A 17,459-nucleotide genomic window follows, 5' to 3' on the forward strand; every position below is an offset into this window, starting at 1 on the left:
AATGGGAAAATCCTGAAATCTTAAAATCTCACATTTAACAAAATTCGATATTAACTGTCCCATAAATGTTGCTCAAATAGCATTAATGAGAGCTTATATTTCAGACTGAACCAGACAATGTGCATGTGCGCATCTCCTTTTTTATGGCTTTTTATTATGACTTTATCAACTTTGTTTTTGTATATCTGAAGTCTTTGATGCAGGGTTAATCAGATATAATGTAAATGACTGATATATTGACAGGAAAGAGGTCTCATTTACAGTTCATGCACACATACTAGTCTTTGCGCAAAACAAACTCGCTGTCTATAGAGAAATATTATGGTCAAAATTTAAATGTGAATACAAATTAGCATTTCTTTGCATTTCCAAAAAAAACTGGGAACTACATGTTATTGTAAAATGTTGCATTGAATTTAAAATGCCTTTATGTAGAAAATGGGATGTAGAATTGTAGAATTTGTCTGGACCGATGATGAGGTTGAATTGTAACTACAAAATCGACACATAATGCACATGACTACACGTACTACGCACGCGCATGACATCACTGTTTTCAAAGATTCCCTTATTGGGTGTTTACACGGAAACTGTAACACTTTGAAACCCATTTTCAATCCCCAAAACGCCATTGTCGTGTAAACAAACAGGCAAAACGCATAAAGTTTCCCATTTTTGGCTGAAAACGTTATCGTGTAAACGGCCCCTTATATTGAATTGATAAAAACTAATTTTAACTTGAATAAAGTTTCATACAGATTTTATTATTAGAATTATTTTAAATTACTGTTTAAACTCCCCTCCCACAGAGGGACGCCTAAGTTTACTTCACTGTATTACAAATAAATCCTAATCTATTCATGACAAACTAAAAGGTCTAAGAATTCTAAATAGATATTTTACCACTGTTTTTTTGTTACAAAGTAATAGATTAATTTGTGACAAGAGTGCACCTCAAAAAATTACGTTATAACAATTTCTTCATTGCCTTTTTCCCTATCACGCTTTAGAAAAAAATTATAAATTATATACCAATTAAAAACTTAAACTCATCCTGTGAAAACCATTTTAAAATCGGACATTGCATTATCATGGAAATGGTACATCAAAATAATATTACAAAATGTTTTTAATGAATTATAACAATTTCAGTTTGGATAGTGCACTTTCACATCTATGTTCAAAAATGGGAGTGACGGTTTCATTTTTGGCCAGGAATTTATATTTTAGTAAGCCACATAATGCTGTATATTGAATAAAAAAATAACTTCAGTGAGTTTGGAGTGGAGGTAGTTTATCTACATGATAGTTGTCAAACTGAGCAATGTGCAGCTTAAGTAATCACTAAGATCTGTTTGAAGTGAAGAAGTTTTGGACGAGGGAACCGAGGCCTGAGGAAGGATGTGTGTTGGGTAGCCGTCCTAAACGCTTGATTGCATAACTTTGTGTACAGTGCAGAAATCCTGCCTCTAAGAAAGCAGGCGGTCAGGAGAATGACAGAGGGCTAAAGGTGATCTGGAATGTGTTTTGGCTTCAGTTTCTGGCTTATAGCTCACACACGTTTACTTCTATAATAAACGAGTGACCTCAAACCAGGACACAAAGTTCCTGATCTCTCCTCCCCTCTCTCCTGGAGTGAAAAAAAAAATGGCTTCAAGGAGAAGGAAAACTAGGAGTTTCTCAACAGCACAGCTGAAAGCAGAGCCTGAAAGCAGCACTTAAGCAGTAATAAGGAAGAAACTGACTCACACAGACACAAACACTTCAGCTAACACACCCACATCTGTAGGGCGTGCACACACACGCCGGCGCAGAGTGGAGGAAGGTGAGGGGCACACAGACACACCCTGCCGTTCTTGGATCTCTCAGCAGAACAGCCCGGAGTTCAATCATTCAACTTCATTCACAGCTTGTTGTGTTGTCCGGTCTTGAAATGGATTAATAAAGAGTGGCTGTGATTGTATCTGTATCGTTCTACACTGGAAGGATATGGCCATACATTCAGGTACAGTACTTGCACGTTTGGATTTTTATTTATTTTTATGTGAATGAAGTCATGTTGAGGTGTGGTAACCCTGGTTGAGGTTTAACAAGTTTGTTTAATAGCTAAGCCTGCTGTTTGTGAAGTCCTGCACAGGATTTATTGCTGTTTGAACTGAGGTCTCACTAAACCACAACATTTACTTAATCCTGAGCTCAAGCAGTTGACTGTTGAGGTTTTTAGCAATTAAAGATGCTAAACATTTTTGTGTGTATGGAAAATAACTGGGCTTAGGTTTTCAGATAAATACTGGCGTAATCAAACAGTTGTGGAATGTGGCTGATTAATTATTAACCATGAATATTCGTTATACATTTAATTTTATCTTGATCCAGATCTTGACAACTTAATTTTATTTTATGTTTTATTTATCACATCTATCTATCTGTGTATGTATACACACACACTCACACTATTATGTTATGTGCTTTTGTCATTTTTGTTAGTTTCGTTTTTAATGTTTTCTTTTTTTAATCTTTAATTCGTCTTATTTTATTTCAGTTAGTTGGCAAGGCAGCATTTCTATTTTTTTTTTTTAGATTAAGTGTTTTGTTTTTGCTTTTTTTGTATATTTTTCAGCTTTATTTCAATTAACAAAAGCAGTTTTTATTAGTTATTATTTTAGTTATATTTTATTATTAATGAAAGATTAATAACTAAAAATGAAATAATTAAACTACAAAAATAAAATTGATTACTAAACTTAATTATTAATATAGTTTAGTTATTAATCTTTATTAGCTTTTATTTAATTTATTTTTATTAGCTTTAGTTAACCATAACAGCACTGTTGAGCATAGACAGGAAAGTAGGGGTGAGAGAAGGGGAATGCCAACAGGACGTCACCCAGATCAAACTCAAATGTCCTGAGCATCAAAACAACTTTATTAGGACGCTCTTTTGTGCATAAAACTTGCAAAAACAAACCTATGGAATATTATAACCTAAAAATTGTTCATTTACCTGTGACATGCCCCGTAAACACTAAAACTGTCAAAGCTCACTTACTTGTATTACTTACTTCTACTCGCTTTCATTGCTTTCATACTTTTAAGTGAAAATCTCCAGAATGATACAATATAGAAACAAATATGTGGAGAGCCCACCCTGGAACTGCTCCAGCCGGAAGGGGAGGAATGTGTCAATGATAGATCTCTGTTGTTAAAACCAGCTGTTTTCTCCCTGAGGTCTGGCAGTGGAGCTCAGAGCCTTGAGGAAAAGAACAGACTCCTTTTGGGACAGAATGTCTGAGTCAACAAGACAAGGAAACGTATCATACCATGTTTGATGCTGCGTTATAAATCAGATCCTGGTCAAGGAGGTTTGACAGAGTCCTGGCAAAAGTCAGTGTAAAGAGTGGTTGATTATCTGCGAAAGTCCACTCCTCCAGATGGAGGTGCCTTGACGTGAGATATTAGATAAAAGGCCAATTATGTGGACTTCGGTACCAGTTGCCATGAGATTCTAACATTGATTTTTAAGTGCAACTGATGGATTGATCGAAGCTCTCAGGTCGTTTTCAGTCCCACTGCTACAGTTAATATTGGATAACAGTGATGTTTCTGTATAAATGGTCAAGATTTAGACAATTAGTCCTGTGAAAATGTATGATTTACATGTCGTATTGCATCATTATTGCTGTCCAGAGCGCAGTTACTCTTCCATGGGTTTTGCGCTGACTGTCTCTGGGTTGCTCTGTGGTTTTCTATGTTATGTAACATTTTCAGATTGTTTGCCAAGCTTAACTCCAGCGTGCTTACACAGGCCCTGAACATAACAGGATGGAGGGAGGAAAAGAGAGCCATTGCTTTGCATTAAATAGACACGACCCGAAGCTGGCCTTAATCCCCCAGCAGCCTCTTGGTTTATCTAGACATCTTCTGTCTCGTATACTAACAGGTCAGGTGAATCATAACACTGGAAAACACATCTTTGCTTATTGTGGTGATGATAATAAAATGACAACAAGTTTGACATCAGGATGAATAGGTATTCCAGGAACAAGGAAGCTTCCTAGAATTCTCTGGCTTAGTTGTTAAGATGGAAGTATGCATTTGCAGGCACAGACAGAACCTTATAATAAAGTGGCCTTTATAAGATTACATCAGTTTAACTGCTTTGATTTATTTGATTTGCTCAAGTGCAGTATGCCAGAAACAATAATGCACTCATGTCCCTCAGCTATGAAAAGTGCTTTGTCAGCTAGACATCCACTGTGCTGTTTGCTTATTCCACTGCACCATATCTACATAGCAAACCCAAATATATATATAATGGAGATATATATAATATACATTTTTAATATTTTAAAATATTATATATTTAAAAATTTAAATCTCATTTCACATTTTAATATTTTAAAATAATATTTTACTGTACTTTTGATCAAGAGCGTTGGGAAAAAAATAGTTTCAAGAAATCTTTACTTGTGCTCTGTTATCTTAAGTGATATTGATCCTAAATCCGTATCATTTAGTTTTATTGTTTATGTTGGAGCTTCTGGACGTAAACACAGGAACATGATGGAACCACTCCTATCAGTTGCTTTGTTTTGTCTGTTCTTGCAATTCCGGTTTTATGACTGAATTGATAACATCCACTGACTCATTCACATATCAACGGTTGTAAATTGATTGCACATGATTATATACATAGGGAACCTTTTGTCACCGTCACAGACCAAATAGTATCCTGGTGAAATCTTTCCACGGAATTTCCAACTGATAATGTATTCAGAATTTGGCGAATAAATGCTTTAATTCTCATTATTTCCTGTAGAAGTACCAAAAACAGTAAAAATGTTGTGTAAAGTTAGATTGTGATTGGATAAAGTGATATTTAGAAAGGATACAGAAGTTAATAATCAGTGTGACATAACTTAGTGACGCTCCCTTAACATGCTAACAAGTCGTGACAGGCCAGGTTTAAATACTCAGGCGTTACTGCAGTGATTTTTCAAGTTTACAAGAATTTGCATTGTTTCATGGCAATTACTAAATGTCATCAGTACAGATCAACAAAACAACTGTGTCCTAACACAGATTTTTTTTTTTTTTTCACAGTGTGACTAATTTACAGCAGCAAACGATTTCTCCACACTGAATGTGAAACTCCTACACAGTGTGCCACAATAATCCTAATCAGAGACTACCTGATATTGCAGTTTTTTTTCAGAGGCCCAGATTGAGCAGAAATATGCAGTTGCAGATATTTGTATGACCAAAAAGTAAGATGAATTCAATAAAATTATTATAACCGTATAGCAGACTAATGCTGTTTAAATGTTTAGTTTTATGATCAAAGCTCTGTGTTTTTATTCAAAACACGTACTGCAATGCAATCCAGTGATGACTGGAGAGATTAACAAATATATGTTCCTCAGAAGCCTTTTTGACACTCACGTTTTAATATAATCTTTAAATATTACTATATTAATATTTTTATTTATATTAAATATTAAATTTTATTGTACATTTACTTTCATAAAAATCTGATTTCACAGCACAAAGACGTGAACATGACCTGAAGGGAAATGTTTTTAGAATTTTTAGAATTACTAAAAGGCATTTTACTTTCTAAAAAAACGTATAAACCATCAATCAGAAAAGGCCTTATAAGTTTGTGTATTTAGGCTTTATAGCAGGCATCCTCAAATCTGGCCCACTCCTGCAGAGTTTAACCCTAATCAAACACACCTGAGCATGCTAATCAGAGTCTTCAAGATCATTAGAAAAATCACAGGTAAGTGAGTTTGATCAGGGTTGGAGCTAAACTCTGCAGCAGATTGGCCTTCCAGGGAAAGATTTGAGGAACCCTGCTTTATAGGGTTAAGGCATCTTTAAGGAAACTCTGTGTAATGGAACAAAATGCTATTTGTTTCATCTATAACAGCAGGATGAAACATCATGTGAGAATGTCAAATACAATGAAAACAAGAGTCAGGATTTGCAGAGATGCTGGAAAGTAGGGCAGGAGGTAGAGAGGTTTGGATGAAATGAGTTCAGAAGGATGTTATGTAACAGGCTCACAAAAACAGGAGAGCTTGGACATGAACCTCTCTTTTTCACTCGCCTCCCATAACCTCATTTGCTGAGCTCAATCTAACATCCCTTCTGCACTTTAGCAGCTTGTATTACTCGAGTCAGGCAGCTGGCCTAATTTCCCGTATACTCCGTTTCTCGTTCCTTCACTTTTTCACTCTTTTGAAAACTTGTTAGTGGGGCCCAATTTGAATCAAACTGAGGAGATTAGTTGTATAATCCTGTTTTGTGTCTGGCTCTCATGTGCGTATTGTTTTGATGACTTTATGGCAGTGTGATCCCTTGCGTCATTGTAGAAATGTAGACTGCATGAATACTGGTCCTCTAGGGCCTATTTTTCTGGCTAGTGCTGGAAATTAAGCAACAATGACGTTGTTTTTCAGTGAGTGATTGAAAGCAGAAAGGAAAAGTGGCAGAAAAGTGTTTTATTGTGGTACAAACAGTAAAAAGACGAGAAGGCAGAAGCTGATTCTCAAAAAGCAGAACAGCATGAATGCATCCTTTTTGAGACTGCGCAAATGTTTTTCATGATATTAAATATATATTTCAAAATAATTAGTGGTTGTTATGGAAGAAGCTCATGTTCAGTAAATCTTAAAATAATGTTGTAAATATAAAAGATGTGGCAGCTGCAAAAACTCAGTTTGGTGCTACACCCTAAGTTAACCTTGGCCAATAATAATCAACCAGCAATGATTCTGACAGTCATAACGGATTGTTTGCATTGCTTGTAATAAAAACTACATGGCATTACTCATTTGGGTGGTTTTGATCTGTCCTGAGAGCCTGATGAACTTTGACTTTATTATCTGTGGTGCTTTATTTGATAAAGGTGGTGTTTTGTATTTTGTGCGACTTATGGACGTAGCGTAGGCTGGCAATAGACTTCCTCTGTGGTCAGTAGGCACTTTGCAGTGCTGAGCCCTTGTGGTCAATGACAGCATGAGCGTCTACTGCTGTGAATTCTCACTGAGTGATGATGACAGCAATGAGCTTGTGGGCTAAAAGCAGATCACGGTAATGTTTTTGTCTCTGGGGAGTATGTGCACAGTGGTCTTCAATTCCCTGTAATATAGAAAAGATTATATGACTGTTTACATTAGCATATTTAATCTGAACGTAATGTACAGTGGCCAGAAGACTTTTATTAAATATGTGAACTGGATTAGATTAGACTAGACATGCAGGAATTCTTAAAGGGACAGTTCACACAAAAATGACATTGTCATCATTCACTCACCTTAATGTCATTTATATATATATCAATTTTTTATTTATTTTAAATTTTTTTGGTCCTCCATTGTCCTCATTTTTGTTTTGGACTCCATTGACTTTCAAAAACAGTTGATAAATTGTATCAAATATTTTCTTTTGTCTTTAGAAGAAAGTCATGCAGAACAACATGTATGTGAGTAATTAATGACAGAATTTTTATTTTTGGGTGAGCTGTCCCTTTAAGATACTTTATCCGTATTTATTTCTATAGCCATGCTTTAGTGATTTGGTTCCTGGAATTCTGTTTTTGTGTGTGTTTGTTCGAAAATGTGTGTGCGTCATGTTTGCAAGAACTGTAACGCTGGGATAGCAGTGGGTAACCCTATCCAGTGCTTGCACAGGTGATACTGAGCTGAATATAGAGCCTTTTGGCCAGCTGGCCTTACTATTTAAAACTGAGAGAGGACCCGGGTGGGGGGATGAGGGGGTTCGCCAACAGTCCAGTGTGTGCGATGTATGTGAGCCTGTCGAGTTCTGACAGGCAAACTCTTGTACTTTATCTGCCAGTAAGAAAGGAAAGGTCAAAGGAGACCTACGTTCTTCTTGTGACCTCCTTCCTTCCACTCTCTCTGCTCATGTCAGTGGGACTCTCGAGAGCCCCGCTTGACACCATTTCTGAGAGTGACGTAAGAAATTTCTGTATTAAATACCATGCGAAATGTGTTGAATTCCTAATTAATTTTTTCATTTACTTGTTTTATGATGATGACTTGTACATGTGAGAAACGTGATTAGAAGCTTATAGTTTGTGAGCATATTATAAAACAACTAAGAAGAAATGTCTGTGTATAAGTGAGAGTGTTGTTACTGTTAATAAAAACTACATTATGAAATAAAAAATTAACACTAACAATTGGAGAAAAATGTGACCGTGAAAGTTGGAAAATACTATGAATATGCTTAATTAATTTGTGATCACTACATTTGAATTAGTTTTGGTCTATGTAATACATATTTTATTTGCAATAGCAGAAGCTATTTTAGTATTTTTAAAACATTTTTAAAAGAAATTAATACTTATGTTAATATCATTATATTAAGTAATATTTCTGTCATACTTTCTTCAATTTAAACCAAACTTTTATTTTGACTGGTTGCTTTGAAGACCTTTAAGTTTCTGTTTGTATATGATATGACAGTCACTTTTCTCAAAAGAAACGGTAAAATGCTCATGAAGTTACTCTCAGAGCAGTTGTAGACATTATATTCATATGTCCATGTCCTCATATATTGAGATGGCAGAGGCTGAAAACACTGTGAGCATGGTTCAGTTTTAGTAAATGAGTGCAGAAACACGCAGAACATGCAAGATTCATATTTACAAAAGATTTTTTAAGTATTTGACCTACTTTTGATTTATTCATCCAAAATTTGGCAGAATCTGAGACATTCCGTGTTATACAGTAAATTCCATTTTATGATTGGATTCCGCAGTTCCGTCCACGTTTTCCATATCTTGGAAATCATAGGGTCCTACTTAAGATTGAAGTAATGGCTGCTGGATGCCATCACAGGAATAAATTACATTTGAAAGTATATTGAAGCAGAAAACAGCAAAATTTAAGTTTGTAATTATAATTCACAATATTACTGTTTTTACTGTATTTTTGATTAAATAAATGCATCCTTGGTGAGCATAAGAGACTTTTTTTTTAAACTTACCTACCCCAAACTTTTGAATGCTAGTGTGTTTATATATATATTTTACCCTAATAAACCAGTGAAAACAGCTGATAGGGTGAATGGGGCTCTGCCAGATTGTAGAGCGTAAACGAGAGGCAACAGCTGATCTGAAGCGAGCAGTCATTGGCACTCAGCAGACCCTCCTCTGTGTTTGAGGGTGAGAGACACGCTGTTCTGTGAATGTCTTCTGCTTAGTGCAGAGCAGGCTCTGTGCTCTGCCATACTCACCTATGTGCTTTAGCTTCATTTTCTGCCTCTGCATCCACCTTTGAGAGCAAAAGGAGACAGAACCGAGGATTAGATTTTGGATGAGGAAGAAACCAAGTGGAAGCTGTCTGTTCTCCAATTCTGTGATTTGAAACACTGTAAATACTGTCATTGTGGACTAACATACCTGGTACGGAAATCTTGCGCCGTGCGATCCGTTTTCCTCACTTTGGACCATTAATGGAATATCAGTTTTGACTTTGAGATTTGCAGAGACTTTCAACACTGGATCCAAACATGCTGGACACAAACCACTGCCTTCATATTGATACTTCCTCTTTTGAGGATCAACCAATCCGAAATGGGGAAGATAAGCTATCTGTGAGTCTGGACTGTGACAGACATGCATATCATAGCCTCAAAGAAGGTGGGCATTGTTGTTTTTATGCTTATATAGAGTATAAATAAAGCACCCTCCAGGTGTGCACCCAACTTAATACATCGAATTTAGCTTCATTAGCGTTTATCCATAGTCTTAACGCGTCAGACTTGATTATTCTAGTGTCTTAGTGGTGAGGTCACCCCAGCTGCTCGTACAGAGCCAAGAGCGAGCACCGGTTGACCTGTAAACCGTGCCAGGCCTGGGGGCTTTGAGGACAGTCAGCAAGAGGCGTGTTTAATTAAGACCCCAGACACACAGGCTCTTGGATTAACCCAGTTGTCTGCATGATTTGTTTTCTTTTTTCCTTTTGTTTCAAGACCTGGATGTTGACTCCACACTTTCCAGGTCTCCCACGGAATTTTCCAGGCTGGCGAAGAGAAGATGGAGAGAGTGTTGGCATTTAAAAGTGTCTGATTGATTTACACTATCAGGCCAGGTTCTCGGAGAGGTGCGAGAGGGCTTGTGTTTCTTCTTCAGTGGGTACAAAAATAGTGGCCAGCAGGTCTAAGGAGTGGGTGGTCAAAAACAACTGTTAAAATGAAGTGGGAATAGGAAGAATTTAGAACAAATAGTGAAACTTTTCATATTCAATTTGCAAGTGAGAACCAGAGTAGGTGTTCTGGGATTTTCCAAAAGTGGTTTTCGCAGTAATGCCATAGAAGAACAATGTTGTGTTCCCCAAAGAAACTTTCAGTGAACAGTTCTTCAAAGAACACTTTTTCTAGGTGTGAAGTAGAGCCTTTTCCGCCATCAAGAACCTTTTGTGCAATGGAGAGTCTCCATGGATGTTAAAGGGTTAGTTCACCCAAAAATGAAAATTTTGTCATTAATTACTTCACCCTCGTGTTGTTCCAAACCCGTAAGACTTTCTTTCATATTCAGAACACCGATTAAGATCTTTTTGATGGAATCTGAGAGCTCTCTGACCCTCCATAGACAGCAAGGATACTACCACAATCAGGGCACAGAAACGTAGCAAGGACATCGATAAAGTAGTCCATGTGACATCAGGGGTTCAAGCGTAATTTTACGAAGATACGAGAATACTTTTTGTGCGCAAAGAAAACAATAAGAACAATTTATTCAACAAATCTTCTCCCCGAGATACCGTCTTCCGCCATTTTGGAGAATCCTTGCTGTGTATGGAGGTTCAGAGAGCTCTCGGATTTCATCAAAAATATCTTTCTTACTTAATATAATACTTTCGAACCACTGATGTCACATGGACTATTTTAACAATGTCCTTAGTACTGAACATTTCAGTTACATTGCTGTCTATGCAGGGTAATAAAGCTCTCAGATTTCTTATCTTAATATCTTAATTTGTGTTCCGAAGATGAACGAAGGTCTTAGGGGTTTGGAACGACATGAGGGTGTGTAATTAATGACAGAATTTTAATTTTTGGGTGAACTATCCCTTTAAAGGTTTGTCATGGAACCACTGATGCCAATGAAGAACCTTTATTTGTTATTTTACCTATGGTTTATATAACAGAAAGGAGTGTTTGGTTGGTCTTGGCATGCATAGCCGATGTTCTATTCTTCATCCCTAGACGTTGTGACTGTGAAGGTCAGAACAGCTGACTAGTGCACACAAAGCAATGCCATGTGGGCGATGATGTCATTGTGTCAGAACTGACAGGTGCACGCTTGCCTCTAAAGCGTCCTGGGATGCCATCAATACTCACGGGCCACATCCCTCCTGACGTGACATTTGACATAATAGTAACTGTAACGGCTTTTTTCACAGAACAAAGCAATAATAACAAATCTCTCATGCTGTCTACACACCACCCTCTTTATAATCATTGAGCAACTTACCAAGTGTGTTGTGCCAGCACGTAAGTTCCTGATTTTAAGAACGCCTATTGCCTCTGTTGCACTTTTTGAATTCAGGAAAGTAGTTGAGTGTGGTGAAACGGGAAGTATGAAAAAACCACCCAAACAACCTAAATATTCACAGTCCCTCCCCTCAGCATTTACTCTTTAGTTAGAAAGAAACTGAAAGAGGGCTCTTTCGAGCTCTTGTCCTGACTATGTGATAGTCATCTGCCTACAGCTGTCCTGATGTGAATATTGAATCTGTCATTCTCTAAATTTGAAACCTTTTCCTCTCTCCCCATGCAGTTCTTCAGCTCAAACTACAACAGAGAAGGACGCGAGAGGAGCTGGTCAGCCAAGGAATCATGCCTCGTAAGTCAGATTTTACTCTTCTAGTTACCAAGCATCACAGTTTTCCATATGTACATTTACTTAAAGAATTAATAGGTTCATTTTGGCAAAGTTTGTGAATATATCCATAGTTGCTTTATAAAGTTTTTGTGCACTCAAGTCAATTTATAAATGTCTTTATATATATATATATATATATATATATATCACAATTTCAAGCTAATTACATTTATAGTAATGCAGCACGAACACAAAGTTTCAAATGATAAAACAAACAATATATTGTGCAAATTTATGAAATCAAAACAAATAATCAACATGATGAAGTCTTTGCTGAAAATTCAATCTTTATGCCTTCTGTCCTCTGATTGATAGTTTATGCTTTTTTTAGCAAGTAAAATAATTGTAAAAATGTCCAATTTTAGGTCATGGAACAGTGTCTGCACCAGATTGCATATTTTATCTCAGTTTTTGAATAAAATTAAGATGCATTTTTATCCTCAAGTATGAGCTCCACATTCTCACTGATACTATATACCATATGATAATATATACTATATGAGCAATAAAAGCCTGATGTATCAGATATGATACATTAACATTTAGATGTTCTTTTATATTTTGTCTATTGTTTTCTGACTATTTGTGTCAGGTTTTATGCAACAAATTGGTTCAACATATTGTTAATGCATTAAACTAAACTTTTTGTTACTGACAGGAAAATCCCTTTCGGACCAGCTGATTAAAAGTAATTGCAAAAATGGTTCCCTGAGAAAATCTCTTGCATGTTCTCAGATGCCACTTGCATTGGTATTTAGTATGCACTATGCAGTGACAATTAGGCTATACATGATTAAGTGTGACTAAAGTGTCCAAAAGCTACTGTATATTCTACAGCTAGGTATAATGACAGTATTCTGAGATATTTGTTATGCAATTTAGTCACAATGACATGCAGACTCTTGATATGGTACTATTTGTTGGTATATCAATAAGTTGTTGTTATGGTGCAGCTATGGCCGCAAGTATTTCATGTTACTATTCGGATATTGCAACATTCACAGCCGATCATTCTGCACGAAATCGACAATGAAATGGAATATTTCGACAATGCTTATGTAGCAATCACCACCCATTCAAAAGCAATAATAGTGAGCTATCTACATTTATGCATTATGTTACATATTGCAGCATAAACATGTGTTTTGTTTATAGGCTCCAGCTGGCCTTAATGGATGAGAGTGTGTTCTAGATGTGGTCTGGTATAGAAGACTGACTCTTGATTGCCAAGACACAGTCATTGTGAAAGGGCTTTTTGTTGTGTTATCAGGTGGATCTACTTCCCCTATTGTTTCCACTTCCTTATTCTATGTTCTGCTCATCAGGCAAGAGGATTTGTAGTCTTCACACTGTGCTGCCTATGTGGTCTCTGTGGGAAGGAGGAAGTGCTCACGCAGCTCTAGCTTTGCTCTTTAAAAGAGACAGCCAAAAACAAACTGTTTTGTTAACTTAAAACAGTACTAAACACTTGTTACAATATTAATTGACAATTGCACTTGCACTTGCTTCACACATAAGCCTGCAGGATTACATTAAGATTTCATAACCGTTTAATTGTATGAGGGTAGTTGACACCTAACACGTCAACTGACTTTTTCATCAAAGATTTTAGATTAAATTTATATTGAATGCCTAAGGGAAAGTTTACTTTATACTTTTAGATTTTTCATATTTTTTTTAATTCACCATTTTGCCGGTTCAATGCAGGTTATGTCAACTTTCCTAATGTTTTTAATGTAATTTATCTACAGCTCTACAGTATAAGCTTCAGAAACTTGCGTAACTAAATATCAGTACTATGTATGTATCTATCTATTTTTTTTATATTTTGAAGAAATTATCTTCTCTAAGGTAGCAAGGCTACATTTATTTGATCAAAAACTCACTGCAAACAGTAATTTTAAACTCACTGCAAACAGTAACTGCTTTCTATTTAAACATATTTTTAAAATGTATTCCTGTGATGGCAAAGCTTAACTTTGATCAGCCGTTACTCCAGTCTTCAGTGATCCTTCAGAAATTATTCTAATATGCTGATGAAACCTTACTGGCCCCAAACTTTGTACAGTACTTTTGGTTTATTTTTGTGAGCCTCTGCTGCACTTGGCGGATCATTGCTGACCCTACCTTGTGCTTTCAGAAATTTCAAGTTAGTTACCCAAAATCTTGGCTGTTACATCACATTCTTACTCTGTTATCCCTTTCATATTAGAGCTCAATCATGTGTGCAGTTTACTGTCCTTGTTTTTTTTTGGTTCAGCCCTCTTTTAGAGAGATAATGTCTGGTGTTGTCTGTGGTAGTAAATATATACCGTACGTACACCATGCAAATACAGTTTACTACCAGTTTAGGAAAATACTTGTTTGGTATACTCTAAGATGACAAGTAGCAAACTATTTAGCAGAAAAATACATTTTTAAAAATGTAAAGAATAATTTTAAAAATCTATATTATTTTATATCTGTTCAAATACATTGATTTTGATTTCCTAGGTGCAGTTTCAGGCAGAAGGATATACACACCTGCTGTTCTGAACTGAACTGAACTGAAATCCCTTTGTTCTTTCAGTAGGTGATTTGAGCCAATCTGATATAAGAGGATCTTCTGTTTTTCACATATGACCTTTCAGTATGACCTTTAATGATGAGTTTTTCATTCTTCTTACATAGTTCCTCAATATTAAATATGGTTCATTAAGGGAAACAGGTGGGTGGGCGCACATACATGACTATTTGAAAACTTGGAAGTCATGGCAGTGATTGAGTGAAAACACAATATGTATTGGGACACTGTTTGGAGTGGTTAGTTCACACAGGAAGCATTCTGGGGTTTTCTGTACTCAAACTTGAATGCTCGCTTAATTAATCTGTTGAGTACCTGGCAGTCACAATGACCGAAATGCATATCCCTGTGAATGAACATAAAGTAAGACTGTCTCTGTCTCTATACTGTACACAGCACTGAAGAGTCCGGCTGCCTTTCACGAACAGAGGAGAAGTCTGGAGAGAGCACGCGTGAGTGACCTTATCTCTCTCCTTTTGAAGAAAAAGGTTCTTCTTTTCAAAAAAATAAATCACATTCTTGTCATCCTTGATTGACACTTGTTTTCCTTTTACTGGTGCAGACTGAGGATTACCTGAAGAGGAAGATCAGGAGTCGGCCAGAGAGGTCAGAACTGGTCAGGATGCACATCCTCGAAGGTGAGTGTCACATCATTCTTTTTTTAAATATAAAAACAGAGTAACATTAAATGATCACAGTATGTTTCTGTCTCTTGCAATGGACCTTTTTTACAGTGAAAGGGTCCATAGGCATAACCTTATCCTGACCTGTTCCTGTTCAAGAGTGAAGGAGTTATTTATATTTTTCTATAACCTTTGTATCTTTTTAACAGAAACAGGTAGTTGATCAACATGCAAAAGTACTAATTGAGTCAGTAGACTCTTAGAGGGGAATTTAGATGGCATTTACATCGCAGGAAGTGATTCAGTTATTTATAATAATTTTTCACCCAAAGAGACCTCAGCCGAACCCTCACTGCAGGCCAAGCAGCTGAAGCTGAAGAGAGCCCGACTGGCAGATGATCTCAATGATAAGATCTCCCACCGCCCTGGTCCCATTGAGCTCATCCACAAGAACATCATCCCTGTGCACATGCTCATCGGTTAGTCTGTAACCACTGTCAAAAACAACATTTATGTTGCATGCACTATTATCGCAATGTCAGCTTTGTCAGTGTTACTGTTTAAAAACCATAAGCATTTTCTCCACAAATTACAAATCTAATATTTGCGAAGTTGACAAAAAAGAGGAAGCTTTGCTTACATTATTGTTAATAAAGTTCCTGTGTCACTTTAATTGCATAGCAGTTCAGTAAACTACAGTGAACGAAAAAATCTGTTCAGTTAAAAGATTTGCCCACACCGATTCTTTCACAACTCAAATTCTGTTAAAGGGGACCTATTATGTAAAATAAGATGTAAAATAAGTCTCTGATGTCCCCAGAGCATATATGTGAAGTTTTAGCTCAATATAGCCCACAGATAAATTTTTATAGCTTGTTAAAATTGCCACTTTTAGGGTATGAGCCAAAACGTGCTGAATTTGAGTATGTTGCTTTAAATGAAAATGAGCTGTTGCTCCTGGAGAAGAGGGCGGAGCTTCAAGAGCTCAAGCTTCTGCATTAGCAGTGCAAGCCTTTGCAAATCAACATTCCACTATTAGTACAAGCCTGTTATCTTTACAGAAAACATACTCGGATTCAACGTCAGTCATCTGATTGTACTGTGCATAATAAATTCGCGTTTATGAATTACACAGATGGGGATCATGGCTGGATAAAAATAACAACATAGCTGGTCTCATGCTATCACAAACTTTATAAATCCCACTTCTGATTATGAGCTCGACAACTTCAAGCGATCGACTCACATTGCTTTCATATGCAACTTTTAACTACCACATTCCTATTTAAGATCATTCTGGTAGCATTTAAAGGCATCATAGGTGAAAACAGGCAGAGACGATGGTAGCTTTAGCAATTAGCCTTACAGAGTGCCGAGAAGCTCTTTCAGAAAGGCAATTTGGAAAACAAACGCGTGATACTTTTTCTGGAGATGATGTTCACGCACAAAGCGTTGGTATTGATTCCTAAACATTTAGGGGACGTTAACGATTTTTTCCGGGATATTTCCTTCGAAAATGAAATTTAACCACAGTGTCCTTGGCTCAGATGAAGGGAGATTATGGCGACTCCTATGTTCATTAGTGCATCCCAAAACACAACACTTGTATTGCCTGACATTGTATATATCTCCAGTAATGGCGGACTGCAGCTTCTCACTCAGGGCTGTGTTTATGCTAATAGGGCAGAGAGCGTCACAAATGGTCGGGACTTTTTCCCCTCGGTGACGTGAACAGAGGGAGAATCTGAAACGGCTCATTTGGAGAGACCGTTCATGATTTATTGGTTTTATAAAAAAATGAGTTGGTGGATTTTAACATTATAGGCTGGTTGTTTTCACACACTGCGGCCACACAACTGTGTTAAAACCCCTTATAAAATGATTTCTGCACAATAGATCCCCTTTAAATGTAAGTGAAGTTTTACTGTCAGGGTTAGTTCACCCAAAAATTAAAATTCTGTCATTAATTAATTACTCATGTCGTTCCCAAACCTGTAAGACCTTCGTTCATCTTCTGAACACAAATAAAGATATTAAGGTAAGAAATCTGAGAGCTTTATTACCCTGCATAGACAGCAATGTAACTGAAATGTTCAGTACTAAGGACATTTTTAAAATAGTCCATGTGACATCAGTGGTTCGAAAGTACAATGATGCATGTCTGTGTGGTGCTGCTAACGTAGAACACGCATCATGGTACTCTCGATAATGGCGGAGGGCGGTGACCCAGAGAAGAATTGTTGTTATTTTTGTTTTCTTTGCGTACAAAACATATTCTTGTAGCTTCTCAAAATTACAGTTGAACCGTTGATATCGTATGGACCATTTTAATGATGTCCTTACTACCTTGCTG

General features: G+C 36.7%; 1 protein-coding gene across 4 annotated transcripts in view; it reads left to right on the forward strand.

Annotated features, from left to right (window-relative positions):
- The window catches only part of mrtfab (myocardin related transcription factor Ab), a 34,352-nt gene that overhangs the window by 6,552 nt on the left and 10,341 nt on the right, over positions 1-17,459 (forward strand). The window contains exons 1-5 of one of the 4 annotated variants that reach the window (XM_058793697.1): positions 1,893-2,005; positions 11,816-11,881; positions 14,880-14,935; positions 15,046-15,121; positions 15,439-15,585. In XM_058793697.1, coding sequence (XP_058649680.1) covers positions 1,990-2,005; positions 11,816-11,881; positions 14,880-14,935; positions 15,046-15,121; positions 15,439-15,585 — 361 coding nt within the window. In that variant the 5' untranslated portion in view covers positions 1,893-1,989. Of the gene's footprint in view, positions 1-1,892; positions 2,006-9,234; positions 9,674-11,815; positions 11,882-14,879; positions 14,936-15,045; positions 15,122-15,438; positions 15,586-17,459 lie in introns of those variants that run through there. The other 3 variants (XM_058793694.1, XM_058793696.1, XM_058793695.1) reach the window with 3 other exon arrangements.

Source organism: Onychostoma macrolepis, chromosome 12, assembly GCF_012432095.1.
Source record: "Onychostoma macrolepis isolate SWU-2019 chromosome 12, ASM1243209v1, whole genome shotgun sequence".
NCBI classification, from domain to species: domain Eukaryota; kingdom Metazoa; phylum Chordata; class Actinopteri; order Cypriniformes; family Cyprinidae; genus Onychostoma; species Onychostoma macrolepis.